We start from the raw sequence: 26,974 nt of genomic DNA on the forward strand, positions 1-26,974 counted from the left end.
TAATTTTTTTCTCTTTTGGATTAAAGATGACTCAAGTTAAAATCAGAAAGGATATTTACCAACGAAAAGAAGCATAAAAATAACGGACAACTGATAGATGGCTTGACCAAGGATGTTCTTCATCATTGTCCTGGAGATGAGTGGTTTCGTGCGACCGTACGGTCTGCGAAGAAGAAGATCAGGCGTAGGCAATTCGGTGGCCAAAGCGAGAGACGCTAATGTGTCCATGATTAGGTTCACCCACAACATCTGCACTGCTTTAAGGGGAGAATCTTGCACCGCACATGCTCCGATAAAAGCAACTATAACAGCGACGACATTTACGGTCAGCTGAAACTGCAAGAACTTCGCTATACTATCGTAGACGTTTCTACCCCACATAACTGCCTTCACGATCGAGGAGAAATTATCGTCCGTTAAAATGATATCGGAAGCTTCCTTGGCGACATCGGTACCGGCGATACCCATGGCAAAACCGACATCCGCTTTCTTCAGAGCGGGACCATCGTTCGTTCCGTCACCGGTTACAGCGACGACCTCGCGGCTTGCGCTTACTTTACTTTCGATTATGCCTTTCACGAGCGTGTACTTGTCCGTGGGCGATGACCTGGCCAACACCCTCAATCTTGGCCATACTTTGTCCAAAAGGTGTTGCTGCACCTCGCCGTTGCTGTCCCTGATCCTCTTGTTGAATTCTTTACCCTCGAGAATAAGGAAGTCGTCGTTCGGCTTCATGATTCCGCATTTTAGGGCGATCGATCGTGCGGTATTAATATTGTCACCCGTCACCATTCGCACAGTGATGCCCGCCTTCTGACACTTTCTGATCGCGTCTGGCACCTCCGGACGAACCGGATCCTCGATACCGACGATGCAAAGACACGTCAGGTTGTTCACTACATTATCCTCGTCGTCCCAATTCGGCTCGTTGTCGATGTGAACTTGATTGATCTCTGCCTTGCCAGGAACGAAGTCGCGATAAGCAATGGAGATGGTACGAAGCCCGTCGCACGCCATTGGTTCGATTACATTCTTTACCAGACGCTCTTGCATCTCTTTGGTAAATTTCTCCAAATGACCTTCGCGACCATATATAAAGGCACATCTGTAACGATGTAAACAAAACTTTTAGATATCTACCTTCGTTTGTGTAATGCACCTTTTGATAATCCTCGACTGGTAGGGTGTGGCCGAAATGATCCACGCTGCTCTTCCAAAGCATCGTATACGATTAGTAACAATAATCGAGTTTACAGTTTCATGATATTTTTCATCTATCATTAAAACAAGTACACTCGTACGTATAATTAGTTAACGCGACTGACTCATCTTTTCGTTAGAGTTAAACTGATCAACGTGTCAGATACATGTGCCAATTAATTTCATCCTACCAGTTCAGGGCTAACAATGGGATTTCTCTATGAGCGAACAAAATATCGTACTTCTTCATAATGATCTCGGAAGCGCCCTTGGTGAAAAGCCTGTATCCACCACCTTTCCTCGGAATGACGGTAGACATGCTCTTCCTAACGCTATTGAACGTGTACACCCGCGTGAAGGTTTCCTCAGGTTGATCGTCTCGTATCGTTTGATAGCTCATGCCCAGGGCTACTACGAATCCAAGTAAGGCACATTCGGTTTTATTGCCGACTTGAAGCGGCAACTCTGTAGGGTCTTGCGCGGGCATTATTCTGGATGTGTACGCCGAATTAATAGAGATAGCTTGTATTAACAAGTTTCCAATGTGGCTCGGGATGTCCGAGAACTTCGGGATTATTTTGCTCATTTTCTCGCATATGTACGACTGAACGACAGTCATCCGATTGGTTGTCAGTGTACCAGTCTTGTCCGAACAGATTGCGGTAGCATTGCCCATCGTTTCACAAGCGTCCAAGTGACGTACCAAGTTGTTGTCTTTCATCATTTTCTACAACACATAAAAGAAAAACAATTGTGTGTATTACATCTTTATCTGGATTGTTTGGTAACATAAAATCAGCAAATTGAAAAGACGAGAACTTTCTTTCCTCCCTTTAGCTTAATAACAAAGTTTCAACGTCTTTAGTACGATAAAAAAGGTTTTTCGCTCGAGTTAGTTAAACAACCGCTTCGAACGATCATCGCTCATTGAAGTGCACAGTGTTTTAAGAGATCCACCGAATCGTAAAAATTACACCGCGGTTTTTTAGTCTCTGATACCTACTTCATTTTTTGAAATTATATAGAAACGAGTTTCCTAATTTCTTTCAACCCTATACGTACAAAATAGAATCTAAGCGGGTCTACGATCCCCAACGTAAGATTGAACCCATTGAAAAGAACATTTCCTACTTTTTAGTGCATGTTCTTCAAGTTAGTTAATCCTGTACAATAGAGAAAGATCATTAAAATAATTACCTTAACGGAATAAGCGAGAGACAGGGTGACAGCTAGAGGAAGACCTTCGGGAACGGCGACTACGAGTACCGTTACACCAATGATCAAATGCCGCACTAGATCACCAGCGTATGTATTTTTCCAAGGTTTCCTGTCTATGACAAACGTCGTTACGCAGAACTGAATGACTAGAATGACAACGGTAAGCACTGCTATGGTCGAGCCGGCGTAACCGATTTGTATGGCGAGTTTAGTTAGCTTGGCTTGGAGAACACTCTTCTCCTTTTTTCCTTCTCCTCCACCCGCCGCTTGGCCGGCTGCTTGGTGATTCTCCCCGGCCTCGTGTTTGGCCCCTCCACTTACATGGCTGTTTCCGGTTATTTCTGCAGCTTCGTCTCCTTTATTTACAACATACAGACTGGTTGAGTTTTTCCGGAGATACTGTTTTAAAGCTCGATGCCTGCGCTCTTCTTTCTTTTGCCAATATTTAATACATTTACTAGAAACAGCTTACAGTACTATTAGGTTCTCTAACGTTTACGATAAATACAAGGCAAATAGTAAAGTCTTAAGTAATTTGCAAAAACAAAAATAAGTTATGGAGTTATTTTGTGACTATTCCCTTTCTTAGTGAAATGATGAATGAATGAACAATGTTAGATAGATATCTTACTTCTCGAGGTTGATCTCTTATGAAACAACAGATTTGACACAGTACTGTTAGATTATGTAAAGGTGGCCACTCGCAGGAATCGAACTCCTCTAAACAATTACAACTAAATTACACTTACACTTTCTAATTTTGTACCACAATATTGGTAACTAATATTAGTATAATCAGTATCTACTGAAGAAAGGGAAGAAGAAATATAAGTAGTACAATAAGCTGGCAAAAAGAGGATAATAAAGAAATGATTAAAAAGCATAACAGTTACATTTTTAAAATACAGATGTGTAAAAATCATAGATCTAAAAACTATGGCTAAAATGCAGAAGAACAGAAGCTGTACAGAATTAAGTAGTCCGCTAAATTCATCAAATGCATAAACTGCTGCTCTTGAAACACTTAAAGATGATAATAGAAGGAACAGAGAAGCACGGATGAGACAACTTTGTCTTTCTCTTTATAGAAATTTTCCTGTTTATTTTGCACAAGAACAAATGGACCACACAGAAGAGGAAAATCTGTGATAAAAGTAAAAGATTGATTTGATGAACACAAAGATTCTTCAAAGTATAGACAAATAGGCCATAGAGTGTGCAGTAACAAAACAGACAGAGTGAAAAGTCAAAGATTTAAATCAAAAGATCTTCAAAAATGATTATATAATTTCTTATAAGACGTGTGTATTTTATATATGTATATGTATATATAAAAATAAGATAAAAAGAAGAAATTAACTAAATACGCGCGCGTGCTCATTGAATGTACACGTACACGCTTAACACCGAAAAATGATGGACAGTAATAATTTATGATAGTACTTTATTCACCTGTTAATGACTTCTTCTTCCGCTGCTTCTTAGCCTCTAGATAAAAAAACGCATGCAAAACAAAATCGATTAGCAGTCTATCTAAAAATGTAATATGCCAGTCGTAAGTTACGCCATATTCGTAATTTTATATTCTCTATTCTAAGTTCTGTTTCAGGTTTCGTTAAACGCTTAATTCTAAGTAGATAGCCCAAAAGGTTTGTACTCTTGTCGTTCAAATGCGACATGGGCTACTTTACTCTATTACTTCACTTCATCTGAACAGCGTGTTTAGCGAAGTATGTGAAAACCATTCTGCAACACTTAAAGGGTTTTCCAGGTTGTGCGATAACAAAAGACATTCACAATAACGTAAATCACAGAAAAGCATACCGTGTTTTTGCCTATTTAAAGTTTTATGGTAACTTAAGATCGATTCTTACTATTAAATTTAAATGTTTGATATTTTGTAATGATAGATTTTATTAAAAAAAGTATATTAATTTTAGGTAATTTTCAATATTTCTGAACTCTTACTAAACATATTAGAGTATTTTGAAATTTTTTGGATTATGTTTTCGTAACAAGAATCGACCTTTACGCGATGATGAGGGCAAGAATTATTCCTAAATCATTCAATAAAACTATTTTGTACATAAACACATAAGACAAAGATACAAACATGTACAATCAAATGCAGACTGATACAAATATCTTTAGAAGGCGCAAAAAGTCATTGAGAAATAATATAATAACAAGAGTAAGAATTAATTTACCATACTTATGAAATACTCAACTGTCTCTAAAATTCTCAAATTTTAGTTTTTCTATTTATTTGAATTTTTACTCTTTTTTAAAGACACGAAATATTCATTCTTCTCCTTTCATTCAACATGATTATGAACAATTTTTCATGTACAGAAGCAACCAAATGAACATACAAATATTTTTTTCAAATTCTAAATAGCAAATAGTTCAAACATTATTTCAAGGTATTGCAAACACATGCCAAGGAAACAAGGAGTCACAGTACCTAGAAATAAATTCACAAAAAAGTATTTTCACACTAATTCAAATAAATACCATGCGTCAACTGTTGTTTCTCTATATTTACTTTTGTATTTTCATGCAGAACTTTCCTACTATCAGCTACTATTCTTCATCAACTTTCTCTCATGTGATTGACAAATAAATTCTCCTGTAATTCATCTATTTAACAATTCCTATTTTCTATGCCAGAGAGGTAGCGGGTTGAATGAGTATTTAATATACTGTAACTGCATAAGTTCATAAACTACGCCATTCTCAAAACAACTCAATTAAACACTCAAATATTTTGTTTTCTAACCGTGATACAATATTCTAAAATAAACATAGTTTGACAGTTTAATTTGATTCTTCTTAAGATACTGTTTTCAAAATGGCAATCTATGAAAACTACACTACTTCAATCATCCTCAACCTTTTGAAATCAACAAAGACATCTGACATTGAATGCTATCCACTGAAATGAAGTCTACATACCTTTTTTCATCTTCTTAATTTCTTGCTCCTGGTGATCAACGGCAGCACCCAACAAAGTAAAGATAATACCAGCCTGCGAGTTAACACCTACTGCAGTTACTAACATTTTTCCAGAACCCTCCATCACATGTGTACCTTTGAAAGAAAATTGTCATTGCAACAATGATGTAACTTTGAATAGATTTTATGTTCAATCTATACAAGAGGACCTCTCACCTGAGAGTACCATAGGATCAAATGATTCTCCTTTTTTAACATGGTCTGACTCTCCTGTTAAACTGGATTCATCCACTTTGAGATCGTTGCTTTGTATTAGAACACCATCTGCTGGCAGCAAGTCTCCATATTTTATCTAAATTGCAAATCATCCAATTTAAGAAAGACCTTCTTTATTATTTGACACAAAAGAAAATGATATTTGCTACTAAAATAATGTTTGCAACTCAAAGCTGACTAGCATTGCACAAAACATTTTGACGAATCTTTAGACACCAAAATATACTGAAAAAGTTGCCAACTTATTATGTCAGGTACAGAAAATGCTTACTTTAAATATTCTGGCAACTTTCCAAACAAAGTGTAACAATTTTTTGTATTAACCAAAAATTGTAAGTTGACTTTAACTGTACACAAACTTTTTCTGTATTTTGAAACATTTCTTTAGCTATTAAAATTCATTGACTTAAAGAGTATAGAAGTTTCTCTGAATCTAACCATACACATACCTGACAAATGTCACCAACAACTATGTCAGATACAGAGATCTGTTTGACCTCCCCTTGCCGAATAACCGAGAATTTATGTTCTCCTTCTATCCGACTTTGGAGGCCCCTAAATTGTCTTTCCTTAGAATAATCATTGAAAGCTGTTACTAATACCACCACAATCACAGAAATTAATATAGCAAGTCCTTCGATCCACCCATATTTTGCTTCATCGTCTTCAATCGAAGCTGGAAATTCATGAAAAAGACATTTTGTGAATCTCTTTTCCTCTATTTGATTTTCATACAAACTAAGAGATTTCATGTTACGAACGTAGTTTTCCTCGTTTCATAAAATTATATCAATTATCAATTATTGCCAAAACTACTTTTTATACAGCTATTAACATAAATCCTTAACATATATATTGTTGATTTACTTATCCAGACATTATATAATACTATGTTATGAAATGCAAAGGGTATATCATTATCACATATATTATCAATACTTGTGTTATAAGAATACAAAATCTAAGTATTAGTGTGCTTTTTTGCCTTTATCCAGTGATTAAGATATATCAATAAAGATATGATTATATATATATATATATGTATATCAGAGTTCACACTTACGTTGTTCCTCTTCATCTGCTGGGTGATAAAAACTAAGACCTAATGAAACCAATGCAGCTACTTCCAAGATAATTAACGTAACATCTTGTAAAGCTTCCCACACTAACTGTAGAAATGTTTTTGGTGGTTTTGGTGGTATTAGATTCGAACCAAATGTGTCACGTCTATGTTGGATATCTGCTGCTGATCCACTGAGACCTATGCAGTAACAAATTTTTTTTTTTGAAGTTTTCTCGAACAGTATATTATTTAACAAAGATAGTTACCTTCACTAGGTGAAGTATATAATTTTTTACAAATCTCCTGCACACCACCATGGCTATTGAGTTTATTGACACCTTCACGTCCCCGTAGCTCCATGAGCTCACGAAGTTGCTTAAGAGTGATACCATATTGGGCTGGTCGGCCATCTATTGTTGCCATTATGCCTCGTCCACCGACGTTGGCCTAAGCCAACTCTACTGCACTTCTTCACGCTAGCAGCTCGTATTATTCTCTGGTGTCACTGACACCACTGGCCTCCAGAATATTGGAGGACCAACAGCTAAAACATAAAAATAAATAGTTTAAAAAAATGTTCTGCTTGGAAATATGACGTTACATAGATATAATGTGTCCTATGTGTGTAAAACTGTCATTTTTGAATACACATTGATTATGCATGAGTTTTATTGTTCTCCTATGAATACTGATTCATGAACAAGTGACTAGCATACGATTGAATGATCTAATTCATAGTTATTTACATAGATGTGTCATTCCGTAATAATCATATGCATAGGCATTTTTTTTAAGTTTATTCTCCAGTTCTATGAAGAAAGAAAGAAACGAAGACAGAGCTGTCTGTCCCACTTAGTCCCACAGTATTCTCCTAACACCATTCAAGCAAACAATTCGTAACACTCAAATTACAAACACAAACAATTCAATTTTAAGAAAGGTTAATCTTTAGCAACAATACACAGAACGTGCCATTCTATAATCACAGTAACTGATACACACAACCAGCATGAATCCTGTAACTATAGAGGTTACGCATAATTCGAACGCGACACCAACAAACGATTTTTTTAATGAATTTCGAGGATCGCAAACGAGACTCGAAACGATATTCTATGCCGCGCGAACGCCTTTCGAAGACACAACAGAAAACTCGAGTCGGTGGATTCAAACTCTATCGACTCATCGCTGGCGACAATTTAAATCGGCGAGAACTGTGGAGGACACGATGGTAAAATCATCGCCCACATTCACAAATGTGATAAAAACGAGACATGAGTCTCGGCTGTCAGTAAACGCCGACACGCTTTTGAGGTTATGTACCCTGGCAAACGAGTCGTTACTGAGAGACTACCCACGTCGACGAAAGAACGAAACGTTTACTTCCGAAATTATGTCACGGTGAGGAAGAATAACGGGACCGACCGATTGAACGGGCATCGACGATAGACAATCTAAAAATAACACTGACCGCGGAACAGAGACAGAGCGACGACAGGGAGGAAGAGAGAAAATCCGTTTACCTTCTGGTGACAGTCTACAAGTTGACGCGGAGAGCGGATCGCGAATTGGCATGCAAACCGATCTCTCTTCACTGGTATGGGCCTTGGAGCTTCATTCTTCCCTGTCGACCTCTCTGAACGTGGAAAACCTACTCGCTACACAACCAGTAGCAGTGAAACCTGGTCGCCTCGGAAAGGCGTGTTAAGTGAAATAAGCCATTAGCAAAGTGGTAATCGATTCGTGTTGCCCTCTAGCCGCTCGCACGCGTACTGCGCGAAGTTTCACTATTTTCCTCGTTTTCTCCTGTCCAATACTGGATAAAACAACATTCCCAATAAATAATCAAAATTCCGTTCAAATTCAATGAAAATTTTGAACACGAATAATTATTTCAAACCCCGATCGAAAGTTTCTTAATATTTACATTTTTACGATTCCATAAAATATTTATATAAATCAGTTATTCGAAACCTTGACCATTGTAATATCGAAACTGAACAACAATTCTTGCAGATTGACGTTCCGAATGGATTAAAAGATTCTACGAGGAATTACGATCTTAAAGAAATTGAATTTATTTGTTAGCAAACGAGTCGCCCAGTTAAAACATTTCGTTTGCCACGATACGTACGTTTCGTAATATGTAATTTACAATAGCGTGAAACATGGAACGCGAATACAACAGAGCCGACACATCACACATCGAGTCTCGCGATGAACTGAGTTGATCGCGCTCCCTGCACATTTTCACTTGGAAAGTTCAACCTGATTCATTCATCGCGTTTACGTAATTTTTACTCACAACTCTATTTTCATCCTATTACAACCCAGGCTACGGTTAAACAACTAGTTTCAGTCGTAAGTTCCTTTTACAACGAGCACACGATAGGCGTGACAGGCATCGGGCAGACAAGAATTTACGATGATCTAATCAGGGTGATCGCATAAATCCTTCAATTAATTAATTACCACGTTACAAATTTGTCGGAAAAATGAAGTCACACTTCATTTTTCCTTCTTTCATTGATGACTAACGATCCAATTTTCTCACATCTTTTTACCATTTTCTCAATTACACTTATTCGATAATACATGAAATGCCAATTAGCGACACATTTATCAATTTATTTCACGAAAAGAATTTTTACGAATCACGTTTAATTTCCCATTAAGAATATTTATATTCCGCGTTTGTTTGCACGCGGTGCTCATTGTGCATCGTTTCTATTTCTGCGAGGGAACCATACGATACAAAGTTCGATGAATGCTTCAATTTTTCATTCGCAATGAAACAACACGGTGCCGTGTTTAATAATTGACGTTCCCTTTCATTTGTTTTTGCTCGATAGCCTCTTCTGTTTAAAGAGCGTCGTTTAACTAAAAGGAATTGTCTCAAAAGCGGTCAGAGGCCATTTCCTTGGCCGCGTGGAGAAGAGAGATACTTTCTGTTCTATATTTTGGCCTGCAAGGGAGGTAACGTGTCGATATTGTTGATTGAGCTGAAGAGCCACAGTCGATACGAGGCAAACAGAGCGGCAAAGCAAGAGGAGAATTGAAGAGAGAGAAGAAACGGAATCCTTTTGCTGTCCAATTCGAACTATTTTCGTATTTTCACGCGGATTCCCTTCTATTGTTTACACTCGTTCGAGCTCTCGAATCGACGATGGCGGCGAAATCGAGGAAAATTCTCGTTATCGAGAGAACTCCCGACGCGTATGAAATCATTCTAACCGTTAAATAGTCACGCGCAGGGTTACCATGCTACTATTTATAAACATGGTTGTTCTAACGCAAAACCGAAAATAAACGTCCAACGTTGTTTAACATCAAAACTTGTCTAACAACAAAACCTCTCAAACAATGTCTAACGCCAAAACTTGTTTAACATTGTCTAACAACAAAACCGGTCTAACAATGTCTAACAACAAAATTTTTTTAACATTGCCTAATAACAAAACTTGTCTAACAATGTCCCACAACAAAATTTGTTGAACATTGTCCAACGACAAAACTTGTTTAACATTGTCTAAGAAGAAAACTTGTCTAACAATGTTTACCAACAAAACTTGTCTAATATTGTCTACCAAGACGTCTAACAACGATAAACAAAGAAATAAAAAAAATCAAGTAAAACCCAGCGAGTGGATTCTTTTTTCGTTCCGTCGAATTATTTATCATCGTTCTAAAACAAAAAAGAAACCGAATTATCGATCGCGTTAAGAAATGTCTTTCACATTTAACAATTCCGGTCTGGTATTTACATCGGGCGATATTTACAGCGTTTTCTTTCACGCAACGGACTCATTCTCTTTCTATTCGCACCGAAGTGTTAATGCGAGCCACAGATACTACAGTGAAATCGCGTAATCTCTCTCGCTCGCTCTTAACGTATGTATATAGGTTCAATGCGTGCGAAGTTGTTGACCAGGGGAGGGCTTCCTTAATTAGAAGCTGATTTGATGGGAAGACTAACTACTGCCTTACTAAGCGCAAAGGTGGTAACCGTGTCTTTATTTTCAGGCAACGTCATTTTACATTTAATCCCGCGTTGAATGTACCCTCCGTGCGAATCTCAATTACCCCTCGGCGCAAAATATCCCCCTCACGGTCAATCCTTCGTCGGTTAATCAACCTTTTTCCAATATACAGGGTCCATCGGCTACGGACAAATAACGAATGCTTCAATGTGCGCAAAAATAAATCTTTCACTTAAGTCCATAGCGTATAAACAATTCTTGATACGACACAGGGGAATGGAGAACAACACCTTCGTCGAGTATCGAGGCGTGAATTATCTTCGTAGCGTGTAGATCGATCATTTTTGGTACAACAGAGGAGAACGGAGTACACCTTTATCGAATATCGAAGAGTGGATTATCTTCGTAGCGAACCACTATTACCATGATCTCTATCGTTCCCCGAAATAAGTTTTTGCAACGTTTTATCACGATACACGTTTATTAGGTAACGTGTCGAAAATTACTCTTTCGTACGTGTTCACGGTTTACGGATGAACATAAGAAGAAGAAGAAGAAGAACAAAAATAATAATAATAACACGTCACAGCTACGACGAGACGTTAACGGCAATCGATCTATCAATAATCCCGGTGAATCCTGAGGACTGGTACGTCCAACAATAACTACACAGCCTCTAATTATAATGCCTCTCGGGACCAGTTTTCACTGAATCGGATAAAATCGCCTTAAGAATTTATCCCATCGGTCCCATATCTCTCTCCTAGCCGACTTTCATGGATCAGCCATGACCGCACGTGTCACTGGGCAATCATGTATTTATACTGATACTGACCCCGCGTCTATTTCTGTGATTTTACATCGACGTGCCTAATTAAGAGTTAAAGTGGAATTCCATCGTCCCTTGGTCGACGAGCTTCGATAAGGAAATTTATTTTTCTTTTTTTTTTTTTTTCTCTCGCGATCGGGAACTCGGAACGATATTACGAATAGTGCGATAATTGGTCCAGAAGATCCCGTTTCATCGAACGCAATCATTAGAAGAGAATTTCGTTCCCTGGATTTAAATCTTTGCAACTCACCGTACCATCGGACCGAGAAAATCTACCGAGACTCGAAACCCAAATATTGTATCTCGTAAAATGTAAAAATAGGTGAAATATTGACGGGAAAATTGACGATATTTTTATCTGCTTCGAGAAATTTCACCGAGTTACCGATGCCCTGTAAACGAAAAATTGGAAAGGGTCAAACCTTGCGTCTTTCGGTGATCAATTTGCTAATAGCGAATCAATGTATTTTTTTCTCGAGTACGATAGATACGAAAGTGTCCAACAATTATGCACAAACGACGAATGTTTCGTTTTGCGTAAAAATCGATCTTTCAGTTAAATCTGTAGCGTACAAACGATTGTTGACACAACAAAGAAGAACAAAGAACACCTTCGTCGAGTATCGAGGTGCGGATTATCTTCACAGCGTACAGATTAATCATTTTTGGTACAACAGTGAAGAATGGAGAACACCTTTATCGAGTATCGAGAAGCGAGATCGAAAATAAATATATTTAATCGATCGAAACGTGGTGGTTTCAGAATCGATACAATAAGGAATACGTTGCACGTGGAGAACAATTAAAAGGTAACGTTTGGACCAGTTAGGCGACCATATTTACAACGTTATCTATATTCCCCGCCCAAACACTCCAAATGCCTATTTGCGATTGCCTCGATAATGCTCTCGTTGCCGTTTTTCGCGTCCACGCGAATAAAGAACGCCACTGTCCAAGAACAAATACACTCGTGGCTCTACGAACTTCGCATTGCAACGTCTCGTTTGCTGGCTAACGTAAAAATGTCTCGTGTGTTTTGTAAGCTGAGAATTCTTCGTCGGTCGAAGCTTCTCTTCGAAATTTTTAGACAGACATAGTTGCGTGACAGCGAAAAATTCGAAGATTTCTCGAGCGATTGAATCGAAACGGTAAAGTAACGTAAACGAAATCATTATCCAGTACTAACGAATCCAACGATCGAATAACTGTACAATGGACCGTATAAACTGTACGAATAAAATTCGTGTTAAAACGTATCGTAAATACTGTCTCGATTCTCTCCGTTCGAATAACGAAATTTTTCGTACAAATTAGAAAATTATTATTACCAAGATCACCTGTCGAGTATTATCTCGTCACTTCGATGCCTTTATACTGTTCCCCGCGAGACACAAAATCACGAAAAGTCTCTCCGATCGGTTCGCTTCTCGCATGTTATCGTCGTAGTTGAAAGAAGACACTGCGTCGACGGTGATTACAGTCGAATACAGACAAAAAGAGAAGCAGGGTGGGGGAGGTTGGTGGGAGAGAAAGAAATTTAATCTACCTATTCCCATTACTTCTCGTCTAATTTACTTCAAGTGCTCCACGCTTGATCCGAGCGGTGATTTCGGCCGATAGTGTTCACCCGCGATAAAAATCGACCCAGGTAATCGAATCAATCGGTGAACGCTCGCGGATCGACCGTGAATCGAGAGCTGTTGAACGATCGCCGATCGCTGTTACAAACGAACCGATAACGCATTAATATACCGGGGAATTACGAGCGTTTCTATTATTTCGCGTTCGGTTATCGCGCGATACTGAACGAACGATTACGAGAGTATGTTAATGACTGATAAACTCTTATCGATCGGAATTGACACTTATAAACGGACTCTCCGCGGGTGTTGCGAGACGTACCCACGTTGTTATCGAATCTTCGTACCGACCGGATCGAGATTAACCGAATTGAAACGTCCACGGGTAAATATCGTAATTTTCGTCCCGTTTCGTCTTAATTCGAATAATTTCGAATTCCAAGGGGAACGAAAGATCGCGTTCGAGGGTGTTCGAGTTCGCGAATCAAACGTTACCACACCTTGTTGGATACGAAGAGCGATAATTGAGCTGCGGAACATTTGTGCATTCGTATGCAATTACTCGTGCAATACGCGGTCGCGCGTCACTGAGAACCATACAATCCATTCACTGTTCAGGTTCTCGTTACTTGTCCCTTTCTGGCTGACGAGCCATCTGGGAAATAAGGAGGAAAAAATTCGCGCGTCTTTTATCAAAAAGAAAAAAAAAAAAAAAAAAGAAAAACCGTTGCAATCCCGGTTGAAATTCCTTCCTCGCGACGGCGCCGTCGCGACGCTGATTTTATAACGGTTCGCCGTGAAATATTATCCGCGGCGTCGTCTACTTTTGAGTAGAATTAAAAGAAAAAAAAAAAAAGAACAAATTGCACTGTTACTCACCGAGAGTTGTCGCTACCCGTGACGTTAAAAATTCTCATCACTTACGCGCAAACACGACCTCGATCCCAAACTCACGAACGTTCATCGAAGAAGACATAATTATTTATAAACATTCGCCCGTCTGTATAATTTATGCATGCCGCGCGTACGCAATTTATACGCGCCAAGTCCAAGAACTTCTTCCCACGAACGAAGGTCCGGCCGCAAATAATTCAAACACACAAAACAAAGTAGACCTAAAGGCCTACTTAACGCATTGTCGAAATTTGCAGCTCGCGGCTCGCGTGGCGTTCGCACACAGACGAATATTTATAAACCCAAGGCCGTAGATGACACAAGAGGCGGCGGTATATACTCGAGCAAAATCGTCTTCCGCGAGAAGACGGTTCGTCGTGGTCGCAGGTAAACAGATATTCGTGGACGGTGAGGGGGGAACGAAGAGAGAGGGGGAGGGGGCTGGGAGAACGAGCGAGAGAGCAAGAGAGAGCAAGAGAGAGGAAGAGAGAGAGAGAGGCCGAGGATTTTACAGCAGCCGCGGCGCGGCACTCTAGAACACTACACACAACACGGGAGAAGCGAAGCAATAGCTGACTCGCGACCTTCTCTTCACAGCGGTGGATACCTAGCACGCCTGACAGATTTCAAGATACTGGGGGCTCCGTTATAAACCAAAAGGATTGATAACGTGCCGAAGTAAAGTATTGTGTAAACGTTCATGACGCTAATGCGCTCCGCACTGTCGTATTATGACGTCAATCGTGCGCGGGGCGAGCGAAAGGAACGGGAACACGCCGCCGGATATATTTGAACGTAGACGCTCGACGAGAGAGGGCCGCCCGATTACGCAGCGTCTGGCTCCCGAATTGAACTCGAATTTCGTGCTTTCGACGGGATTCGTGGGATCGCGCCGGCGACCAGCGATCTCTCCGCCGCGTCGCGGAATTTCGAAACGTGACATTTCGACGCGCGACTCGGACCGATTTATCGAACCGATCGTTCCTGACGCTACGGGCGCACGTGGTCCTACTGTATACTGTTGGACTGATGAAAGGGAACGAACCATTGACGAAAATATCAACGATAGCGCAGTGATAACGCTACGTTTGTACAATAGCATTGATATGGCATACGGTATATCGGTCTGCTAATTCGAGAGAGCTAACCTATTAACGATATCGTAGTGGTAACACTGCTTATATAGTAGCATCGATGTAGTACATGTGATCCTACTGTATCGTTCTACTAATCGAAGGGGGTAAACTGTTACTGAAAATATTAACGATAATTGAAATTATTACATTATCAAATGATACCTAGTGTATAGTAAGCTATGGTATAACAATGTTACAAGTGGGTCCTATTGAAGGATTTAAATAATTTAGGAAAGCGAATCATTACTGAAAATATTAACGATAGCGTGGTGGTAATATAGCAATGCTATCTATGTGTTCCTGCTATACTATTCGACTCGGAAGAGATAGAGAGATAAAGATTATCGAAAATATCAACAGTAGCATAGCGGTAATGTTTGTATAATAACATTGTCGTAGTGTAGTAGAGCAATGCTATATGCGATCCACTATACCATTGAACTAACAGAAGTCAGCGAATCGATACTGAAAATGTTAACAATAGTATGGTAATAATATACAGTAATAATTTTATGATTGCATAGAAATGTAGCAATGCTATAACAGTATACAGTATAATAACTATATATAAGTAGAGGTAGTAACCATAAAATGGTACAGTAACTACACTGGTACAGTAACAGCACGTCTGGCGCCACCATCATCTGACGTCTATGTTTATAGAAATCGCTCTAGCTGCAAAAGTATGTTATATATATATATATATATTGTATTGTACGTTATAAAATTTAATATGGGCCCTTGGTACTCACAATGAACGAAGATATTCCTTATTTTCTTTTTTAAAAAAAAAACTGTATTTATACGTATATAATCGTAGGTAAGTTATTTTCGATAGAAATTTCTGACAAAATATCAATAAATAATTCACTGTGACATAATCGAAGCTATGGTATTTTTATTTATTCTTTTACTTTAAACTTTTCAGTTCGAGGTAATATTTTCTAAAACAGGGAGCAGAACCTCTAGGGGAAGCATCTTATAATCGAAGGGGGACTGAAGATCTATTTCTATAAATATATCGATCATAGGAATTTAACAACTGTAAAAGTATATTTTTCTTGGGTAATTTGAACCTCTTCAGGAAGCAATTGCTTCGTATAAAGTAAACTAAAACTCTAACCGATACTGATCCATGACATTTATTAACCTTGCAACGTCATATCACTGACAATTTAATTATGAATATTTGTTCACAATTGTAATTGTTGCTTCCATATAACAGTTCTTAAAATAACTGTGAAACTAAACGTACGCGTATTTGTTAGTATCCTTGAAGGGGGTATACGTATATACCACTTATCTTATTTAATAAATGCTCTCATTTCTACGTTGAAGAAAATTACACAAATACGTTACTTGGTTTTTTACGATTTTCTGTTTTGTATCAGATTATTTGCGTTATACGATGTGGTAAACATAATTTATTTATTAGTACGAGCGTGCTTATGCAAGCGTTTAATTTGGCCGGAGGCCAGAGTTAAAAATTCAATCTTATCGATAAAAACAACTTAATTTCGAATTCGTTAAAATAAACGTAACAAACATTTTTATCTAATAATTTTTCAACTGCAGAAATTCTCTTCCTCTGGACGTGGTGATTTTGAAAAAATTTGGAAACTACTGGTTTCAAGTATTTAAATAAAATTCTGCGCAACTATCTAAATTGTAAATGGCCATTTTAATAGTATTCCAACAAGAAACGATTGATTATCGATAATTGTCTCGTTCGAATGGACGTGACAGACTGAAATTGATAAGAAAACATTATGAAATCAACGATAAACAAAACTAGCGACGAAATAGAATAATTCAAACAAATTTAAACGAAGATTAAGATAAGTGAGACTTTATATTCCACCAAAGCAATATAAGATTTCAGCACTATAAACGACCGCTTACGATGCACAAACGAATCACGCCTCCGGTTGTTGAAGGGCAGTTACAGAAGATATATTTATAGTAGCATTATAGTTACATAGTGCAACGACGGTATATGATTATGTATACATACATTTCATAGCAGCGTACAGCAACGTATGTATCTATTTAGGGTTGCATTATGTATTAATATTGGATCTCTTATGTACGAGGTACGTGGAGTTTCCAAAATACTGGATAACCACCGAGCGTTAATATTATTTGAGCAAATAAACTAATTATTTTAAGGAGCGCGGTGGTTACGAACAGTGAGCCGAGGTCGAGCGAAATTTGAAACAGAAGCATTTAAAACGTTATTTTTAATTGCGGGCGTTGAAACGATGCGAATAAAGCGATATATCGAACGCAATACGGAAACTTCTCAAATAAAGTAATTTTATTTCCCCGGTCACGTTCGTGAGATAAAAATATTTTATTGACTTGACCATAAAATGCCTACTCCAGATTTATGCGACTGCCGGTGACATTTTTGGGATACATCGCAGATTCCTCTTTTCTTATTCGGGCAGCTTCGTACGGACCACCTTGTGCATTTTACAGACAACCGGAGATACAATTGTATCACCTGTTCGCGGTAAAGTGTCTCTTTATCTTGTATACTTTGTAGCACTTGCATTACACGATAAGTACAATAATACACTACCCTCGTTTTTCTTTTCTTTCTTTTTTTTTTTTTTTTTTATCTAACATCGACTGACGTCAAGAATAAATAATAAAAATTGTGTTCTCGCGTGATTATCCGAGGGTTAATTGATTTGTTGCTGATAAGGGAAGATAAGAGTTGTCATTTTATTTCTGATCAACAATGGACTTTTATAGCGATCGTTTCCCGGTGAAACGCAACTTCACGCGTTCCTGATTAAATTTCGATTAAACTTCCATTTATACTTGTTAAATATTATCTGAAAATAAATAAAAAACATCGCGAGGTAAATCTAACACGGAGGCCTTCTTCTTCGCGCGAGAACGAAGAAAAATAAGAGGACAGACTTTTCGCGACGCGCGAGCGAAATAACGCTTCGTGGAATTCACCGCCATTAAATTGCTGCAATTTCGATCGGGTTCCTCCTACTAAATCGCGTCTCCCTCGGTAAAATGATACACGGCTCGTGCAGTCGTGCACGAGACGCAAAAATTTACGAACTTTCAGCTCTTCGATACAGTGACTGCCGCACTGTAGAGAATAAAACGTGCTCTGATCCCGTGATTCACCGAGAACGAGAATAACACGATAGATTCCTTGTAACGGGCGTCATAATTGAAAGGAAGAGTATTCGCGGAACGCGAGCCCCGCCGATACCGTGATATTAAACTAGCTAATCAGTATTCATCGCGCTAAATGTAATAGCTTCATGGAAATTGCGACCGAGGAACAAACGTGACTGAAAATTCTGCACAAAGTACGCGGAGAACGCGGTGGTATACAGAAACGCGATAAGTTTATCTTACCGGTGGTTTTTTATCTTCGTTTCTTTATGTTAGAGTATTAAGTATATTTTTAGTTTGACATGCAAAAATACATCGAGCGTTCGCGACGATAAAGATTTCGACGCCGTGGAATCAATCTTCGATATCTGGACGATTTAACAGTGACAAATGAACGAACTCGTAACCCGTGACTCATAGTCGATGAGTTTCTAAAGTTCACTATCCTGGAAACTACTTAATTTCATTGGAATTTCTTTCAGCCGTCGGTAACTTTTTCTATACGTCCAACCTGCACCGTGTACAAAGTATTATCGCCGATTAGTATCGCGAACTGTGTAAAAAAAGTATTGTGTAACAAATAGCACGCGATTTCTCGCAAAAAATAAATAGGAAATGTGACGCGGGGCGTGATCCTCCGCGAAGAAATAAATCGAAAATTTATCTTACCCTAGTTGGTCCGTGAAGTATTATCGTTGATTCGTATCGCGAACGGTATACAAACTACGCTACACTTGTGTGTAATATATGACACACGATTTTTCACGGAAAAATTAATAGAAAATATGACGTGGGAGACGATACCTCGCGAAAGAGAGAAAAAAATGAATAAAAAATTTCAGATAATATTTTTTGTACGAAGCCATCCTCCGTTCCGAGAAAATTGATTCGCAAGATGCGAGCAAACAGTGTAGGCGCACCGAAGCAAATTTTCTGGAAAACAAAGTCACGTAAGAGAGAGCTTCGTTCTTCGTTGTGGATTAATTTTTTCACTTTGCACGTATTGCAGCCACGAGGAAAATTTTCCAAATTTCTTTGGAATCCCTTGTACGCGAAACAATGATACCCTTTTTACTTTCTAATTATTCGTAACTCGACATCAAAGCGATTGTCTTAGTTTCATTAACGCTCATTATTAATGGAAAGTCCATTCTCTGAGAGCGTGTATCCCCACCATGTGGCACTTGAGCGCACGGCAAATATTGACTCGCGTTGTACAGATAAAGAGGGAACACATTTAGGAAACGTTGAAAGGAGCCCGAGAGATCGTGGAAGGGACATGCGCCTCGAACATATATGAACGACATTTATGACTCACAATGTACGTCCGTCGTGTCCGTGTTCAATGATAGCAAAGTCGCGCACCGTTGAATGCATAACCGAAGAATTCCTATCGTAGGATCTAAACAGGGCTTGGCGCGTTAACTGCTTCGCCATTGTTTTTGTACCCGGTGGGCGTGGGTATATTTTATACCGGCAGCAACTTTTATCGCGTCCCGAAACAGAGGAAAAGTCTGGAAGGTCGAGTCCATCGAAGTCTATTGACTTTGATGTTCTCAAAAATTCGACAAGTTTATTCCGATGAAAATTCTACGGAAACAAAAAATAATTTTTCTCGATTCTTGAAACAACAGCGCTCATATGTGTAATAATACAACTACGTTCGCAGCGATCTGACAAATTTCCTTCTTTTTCTAAATTCTGAATAGGTACCGTGCTTTTCTTATCTTTGGCCTCTATATAGTGTAATTTAATTTCGTCTTAATCCGATTAAAAAAAACAATGTACGTATGCAAGTACAACGTACATACGTACGTTAACTCTAACGAGACCTATTATACTCCGAAACGCCTATTTAATAGTTAAAAAAACAAAAACAAAAACCAAACGTAATTCGTTATTTCGCCAGCCGAGGATCCCGATGGACAATAAACACGTTTACGCGGCGCGACTACCGAACGTGTTCACTCACGTGAATCCAGGCATTTTAATCAAATTATTCCGCTCCAATGTTCCCCCGATCCTATGTCAAAGAAACGATCGGAAGTCCGGTATCCATGGCACGCGAAAGTCTATCGCTTCGGATCCCCTGTGAAAGATACCAGGGGTCCAGTCGGTTCCCGCTCAACCGAACGCTGCGTTTCAGATTCCCGGGCACAAATTCATTGCAATGCTTTTCGGCTAGGCATGCGTGCACTTGCGTGCGCGCGATGGCAGTTCGTTTCGGCCAGGGCGTTCCGATGTGCGCCTGCGAGGAGTGTCTCCCTATCAAAATCGACCCTTTTCGAGTATCTTAATAACACTTTACGCCATGCGTTACATCAGCAAAGAACGTGTTTTCCAACAAAAACAAGCTGCGCGCCTTCGAGCACCGTTCAATGGCAGTGGGACGTTGGCCTAGAGTCGCTTGAAGAGACAACTACTGGAAACCTGGAATCTGTGACACGGAACCGTGCGTTACCTATTGGAATGGATCACTATGCACGAGGCTTGGCGCGACACGAGGAACCGAAGTTCGACGATTGTGTACGAAGTCACACGAAAACACTGCTACCAAGATGGCAGCTAGTACACGTTCGAGGAAACCTCCTTCGTTGTGTCTTCTCGTACGTGTATTTTCTAATATCCCGTGGCATTGGAGTTAGAAATTTTTTTAGTATTCGAATATTCGGTAAATAAAATTTAGGCATCCTCGTGATTCGAGTCTTTTGGATATTCGAGTATTATTCGCCTATTTGTGTCGGTACAGAATGAAAGATAATAGTATTGTATAACGTTTCGCGAAACCAGATGCGCTTCAAATTGATTTAAATGCTCGACGAATTAGCGTACCCACTGCTATTTAACACGGTCTTCACGAGAGTATTAAAAAGGGACAAAGCGATTTTCCAAGCTTTCAGAGATATTTCTTATGTCATAGGAGAGGAATCGATATATCGTTGAAATAGCAAACGAATCTTGGCTTATGACTGGATTAGGATAGCAGAATGCTTTAGAAAGATGAAATTTGGTATGATTTATAACTACAAATAACAACGTAATAATGTTACTGCAGCCAATCGTCCCGATTTTTCTCCTTCGGAATGACAAAAAACTAACAATTTCTTGCAATTATAATTTACCGAAATAAAAAATATTAACGATTTCTCGTTACAGAATTTTATCGTTACTATTTTTCCCTTTTTTTAGAACAATTAAGTAAAGAACAAACGACCAGATTAATAATTTTTATTCTGGAAAAAATGTGTAGAAGAACGTAAGTGGAGAATGATGGCGATGCAAAGTGTTTTAAAATTTCTATGGATTAGGTGGGCTGTTTATTTTTACCCGGCCGCCCTAACATTTGGACCGTCGCCCACGTCGTCCACGCCTAAAATCGGTTTTGGTTACGATCGTGAGCTGACAGACATCCTCGAGACACCGGGAATCATTTCGAAATTAATTCTTCGCAGCACGCTGCACACAGTTATTTAGTTACTCAAAAAACAAACAATTGTCAATTTCCTCGTTATACAACAAAAGTTCCAATAATTCGTTTAACACCGTCTGGAGGCTAATAAAATTGAATAAAGAGATTTAAGAAATTGAGTGTTTTTATACTTTTCGACGTAAAAAATTTCAACGAGAAGTATTTTTGTCGCTTAGAATCAAAAAGGATACACTCGTCTGTTTAAAACATTTATCTATATATTAGTTTTGTTTGAGGATCAATCGTCTATAACTGCATAATTCTTTACACTTTAAGTCAGTCGATCACAGAATAAATATTTGATACATTTGTTAATAGACTATTCTTGACGATTACCAACAAACTGTTTAGAAATTAGTTGCCTTCGTACTGTGTTAATATTGTCGTACAAATTCCTGTCGCAGTCGTGAATCATTTGCCAGTGTTACATCGCGAAAGGAAACGGATTGTTGTCCTAAAATATCGGATCTGAAAACATTAAGTTTCGCTAAATGGAAGTTCCAGCAGGATACCACGTATTCCTGAACCGTGACGCATAGAGTGTTATTACGTCACGAATCTTGGCTGGATGGCCGATCGATACGTGGCTCGTATTATCATGTACGACAAAAACCTGAACTTCCAAGTCTTGCTGAATTTAACCGTCTCCAGCTTAGTTTTTCTCACAAAGAAATTCTCTGACAAAATCACAGAAAATTTTCTCATTAACCTAATACTAATTTATTCAAAAAAAATGTTATACTCATTGGAACTCTTCATGTGCCCTGGATATTAATCAATACGAAGAAAATTAATTCCTATAATATTCTTAATTTTTCATCGACTACTTGAAGGGTTTAACAATTTTACTTATTCCACTTTTTGGATGCTGTGAACGTCTACAAACACCTATCGGTGGCCCGCGTACGACAAATGTCTATAAGCGTTCGACGAGTATGTTTAGCTAACCCAACTACGAGATTTTCGTACATGACGCGGGCCGATATCTCGAATAATACCACCGAAGGAGTAATTTTCTTCTAACGCTAGAATTTCCTATTTTCCGATGTTTTCGATCTCTCCCACATTCCTTTTTATCGTGAACTTCTGTTCACATTTTCTCAATTCTAGTTTCGAATCAAAATAGTAACGCGTCTCGCCGTAAATCCTGGAATACAAACTATGTCGTTGAAAGAAACATACTCCCTAACCTACTTCGAGAAATCCTGTATCCAACATCTATTACGAATTCTCGGAAAAGCAAGCGCAAGAACGACTCCCCCGTCTCTATACTCGGGATAAAGAGAAAACAAAATTTTGTTCACATAGACAATTAGTTCTTAATTGTTCAGTGTCCACGTTCACTGTAACCCAGTTAACCAGTCCAGGGTTAACGAGAACCTCCTGCGTCACCGCGGCACGCTAATGGATAATATTAATTTAATATCGGACTCGATGGAACGCATCCTATTGAAGCCATCAGCCGCTGTATAAATACTCGGGCGTCAAGTGTACCGGACATCGCGCGCGGCGGCGAAAGTGTTACAACGAACGTAACAATCGTGACACCATTATGAGCGATTTAATGCGCCGGTTAAGATTAGACCGGAATGCTAAATAAACCGTTAAACGACAATAAGGTTAATTCACATCAGACGTCAATGAACAGGAAATTAAAAGCGTTCGACGCGCCGCACGGCGGCCTTCTATTCGCACTTCTTTGTCCTTTTTCAGATCGCGCGCAGAAATACGCATCGATCTCGAGGATAGAGGAGCGCGCCCGAGGAATTTCTATCCTCGACGCGAGATGTCACTGCGGTTCGACAAACGGTTCCCCGCCGATCGAACGAGACCGATCTTTCGTACGGATTGTCCAATAGAATTCGTTCGAAACATCCATTACAGACTTCCCGGAGGAAAATACTGTTTATGGGGAGTGCGAGACACTTTGGTGAAATTAAGGGGAACTTGGTAGTTGGATGCAATTCCGTCGACGGTACAGAGAGTAACTGAAACTAAACTTGACACGACGCGAAACTTTCAGCAGGATTAAAACAGACTTTGTTCGATGAATCCAAGGATGAAATTAAGCGACGTTAACACACTTCGAGAGTAATCGCGCCCGCAATTATCGAATATCGCGATTTCGAGAAAACCAAGATTTCGATTACTTATTAATAAATCTGCGGTGAATGTATTTTTACGGTTTTTTTTTTTTTTTATTTCAATCCACGTGTTACGATTCGTTTCCACTTCGACGTTTCGATGCTGTTACAACTTAGTTCGAGAATGGAATTGCTCGCGTAACACGACGGCGCATCGAGAGTAACGGATAACGCTGATATCGATAGAAAAGCAGCGTAGAAATTCGATGAAAAGGAATTTCTCTCGAGAACTTCCTTTTCTCGTGATTTCTACATCGAGACTCAATCTGATATGAGGTAAATTGCGCCATTGTTCGGGATATCGAGGTCTAGTGGAATTATGATAAAACGTACATTACTCCAGAACGAACACACGTAAGGAAACAACAATAATAATAATAACATTAAAGGTACAATTTTATATTTAATTAATAAGTATGATCGGAGAAAATGTTTTTGAAATTTAATAAGCAGTTTTGGAGCAGAAATTTGTTTACCAGGAAGGATTCTCTAGAGTCTACAGAATGTAGGGAATTCCTCTGAGTAATATTTATAGCAGTTGCGCTATTTATAATGTCCCCATGGACTGATGTATTGCCACTTGCAAGTTTAGAGCGAATTCCTGCGACATTAATATGCAATTCATCCCAAATCAACCTACTAATATACAAGAGTAATTTTAAAGAAAAACGATTTCCTTTTCTTATCGAAACGGCGGTAAAATTTAACAAATTCTCTGTGAAAAATAATTTTCAAAATTTTAATACAAAATTTCTCCGATTGAAAAAGTTATAGCTCTCGTCAGACATCCTATTCTCCTTTTTCACGTACACATACAAATGAAAGCTAGGGATATTTTTCTAGATTTGAAGTGCGTGCAAACAAGGCACGTTGTCACAAATACTTGTTCCTCAGTTTGTAAGTAGGTGTAAAGCCACCTGAGAACAGAACAGTCCGTATTGCACTCTTGTACGACTCGACCGAGTAGAATAAATAATTTCACATGCTTTGCACTTGCACATGCATCTGTAAGTGCAACCTAGCCCCTGATAATAAATTCTGAACAGGGAATACCGAATCGCTTAATATAGATTTCTTGTTCGAGCAGCCGGCTCTAGGTGTATACATGTATCCACAATGTCAACTATAACCAAAAAAACATAACCTTCCTCGTTATTCTTATATGCGTAGTCAACGCCGTGTGAAGCCATCTAATGTTAACTTGGAACACGGATTAATTATTTTATCCATCGACCAATTTATACTTTTACAATATACTTAGATACACTAATTCCAGACTTTTATTCCGTGAACTGAAAATCGAGAAACACTTGAAAGTAATTTCATTTTACAATATCCGTTGTATTGCATTTCATCGATTTTTTTTTTCAACTATCTTTTACATAAAATATAACCCCTAAAAAGAAATAAACGATGCAGTACCGATCTTTCATTACTTAAGAAAAAACGTACGAGCAACCTAGCAAATTTTATCCCATGTTTTTTTTCCCATAACGAAAAAACAAGAGTAATCTCAAACCGTTCGTAACTTAAAAATCGAGGTGAATGTTAACTCGTTCGACGAACAATTTAAAAAGTATACAAACATCCGAAACCGATATTTAAAGGAACAAGTCTAGACGTATAATCGCACAAGAAAATTACCATTCTGTATCTACTTTTAAAACGAAAAAGTTCTTGCAGTGGGAGTATAAGAGAGAGAGAGAGAGAGAGAGAGAGAGAGAGAGAGAGAGAGAGAGAGAGAGAGAGAGAGAGAAGTGGGAGGGAGAAGGGAAAAAGCGAGCAGATAAATGTTATACGCTACTGGATTATACGGGTATTGATCGGTATCGAAGCCCTTAGTAATAATAAGCGGCGTCCTTGATTTCGCTTTGTTGGTCTTCCATAACAGGTTACCAATCCAGACTTGATCGTGTAACGACGGAAAAGAAATAAAAAGTGGGGTCGTCACTTTCGAGGACGGGGTCGAGTGAAGGGCGTCCATAGTGATCCACGAAAATTCGCGGAATCGCATACGGATGGGCGGAGAAATCGCCGACAACGACGATGAAAAATGGGTCACGAAAGACAGTGCAAAAATAATTCCAGCTATCGATCCCCTATTAACTATGTGCGGCGTTAAGGACACTAGTGCAGCCGAAGAGGCCTCGAGATGTATCGGAAATTGCACTTTAAAGCATGCTCTCTCTTCACACGCCTGTATAACGTAAACCAGTGTCTCTCAAGCTTCTTTGTTCGTGGATCACTTAAAGAGGGACACGAAAAGTTTACCCTGTTCACCCCGACGAACCACCAACAAAAAAAGAAACAACGTGTTTTAACGAGTGTAATCGAACGTGACCCATCGGCTAATTTTTAGAAATTTAACACAACTTCGTGTCCTTCGTTTCACAGATTGATACGTTGACCATCGAGCCAATTTTCCATAGTTAAGGATGTCCACGATATTTGTCCAAACCGTAATGTATAAAAATATAAATATTCGATAATTCGTCGATGTACTTGTTATTTTATAGTATTGCTAACGAGAGTAATTCTATTTAAAAGTTTAGAGTTCGTGCCTTGTAAGCGCTTTAGAAAATCGTTGAAACTTCGGAACACTGGCCACCAGTGACCACTTCAACGTGTTAAGCATATCGGTCGTCTCTTAACAACAACGGACCGTTCTTAACACGTTCCATGCCGAGTGCCACGCTGAACTTTCCATTGAAGAAAATTATCATTATTTTCTACCGTACACAAAGTTCACCGTAATATACCTTCGTGATTGTAAATAAATGTGCAACGTTAGAAATTTTCATTTGAAAATTTGGAACTTTTCATTGAAGAAAATTATCATTACTTTGTACCATACACAAAGTTCACCACGATATACCTTTGCGAGTGTAAACAAACGTGTAACGTTAGAAATTTTCATTTGAAAATTTGTAACTTTCCATTGAAGAAAATGATCATTACTATTGTACCGTACACAAAGTTCACCGTAATATACCTTTGTGACTGTAGACAAATGTGTAACGTTAAAAATTAAATTTATCGCTTTGTCGTCCAATGCAACTTGAACTCTACACTCTTTTCTT

General features: G+C 38.7%; 2 protein-coding genes across 20 annotated transcripts in view; one reads left to right on the plus strand and one right to left on the minus strand.

The window, feature by feature from the left end:
- Pmca (plasma membrane calcium-transporting ATPase 3) overlaps positions 1 to 26,974 on the minus strand; it is a 93,340-nt gene that overhangs the window by 50,081 nt on the left and 16,285 nt on the right. For 15 of the 19 annotated variants that reach the window (XR_012992167.1, XM_076311983.1, XM_076311981.1 and 12 more), the window contains exons 2-10: positions 6,979 to 7,256; positions 6,713 to 6,910; positions 6,099 to 6,325; positions 5,590 to 5,725; positions 5,374 to 5,508; positions 3,871 to 3,906; positions 2,398 to 2,774; positions 1,443 to 1,927; positions 60 to 1,105 (exon numbers count right to left, since the gene is read on the minus strand). Coding sequence is in view for 18 of the 19 variants with exons in the window: in XM_076311983.1 (XP_076168098.1) it covers positions 60 to 1,105; positions 1,443 to 1,927; positions 2,398 to 2,774; positions 3,871 to 3,906; positions 5,374 to 5,508; positions 5,590 to 5,725; positions 6,099 to 6,325; positions 6,713 to 6,910; positions 6,979 to 7,135 (2,797 nt within the window). In the remaining variant the exon portion in view is untranslated. Of the gene's footprint in view, positions 1 to 59; positions 1,106 to 1,442; positions 1,928 to 2,397; positions 2,775 to 3,870; positions 3,907 to 5,373; positions 5,509 to 5,589; positions 5,726 to 6,098; positions 6,326 to 6,712; positions 6,911 to 6,978; positions 7,257 to 8,183; positions 8,203 to 8,235; positions 8,529 to 8,846; positions 8,911 to 26,974 lie in introns of those variants that run through there. The other 4 variants (XM_076311973.1, XM_076311976.1, XM_076311978.1 and 1 more) reach the window with 4 other exon arrangements.
- On the plus strand, positions 20,221 to 26,081 carry LOC143147310 (uncharacterized). The gene is made up of 2 exons (XM_076312440.1): positions 20,221 to 20,887; positions 25,786 to 26,081. Exons 1-2 carry the CDS (start codon positions 20,307 to 20,309, stop codon positions 25,802 to 25,804), a joined length of 600 nt encoding a protein of 199 aa, XP_076168555.1. The 5' UTR covers positions 20,221 to 20,306; the 3' UTR covers positions 25,805 to 26,081.

Source organism: Ptiloglossa arizonensis, chromosome 5, assembly GCF_051014685.1.
Source record: "Ptiloglossa arizonensis isolate GNS036 chromosome 5, iyPtiAriz1_principal, whole genome shotgun sequence".
Taxonomy (NCBI): Eukaryota; Metazoa; Arthropoda; class Insecta; order Hymenoptera; family Colletidae; genus Ptiloglossa; species Ptiloglossa arizonensis.

What these genes read in the sequence shown, in the direction of transcription:
- LOC143147310 (XM_076312440.1), top strand. Translation starts at nt 20,307, where the DNA reads ATGTCAAAGAAACGATCGGAAGTCCGGTATCCATGGCACGCGAAAGTC.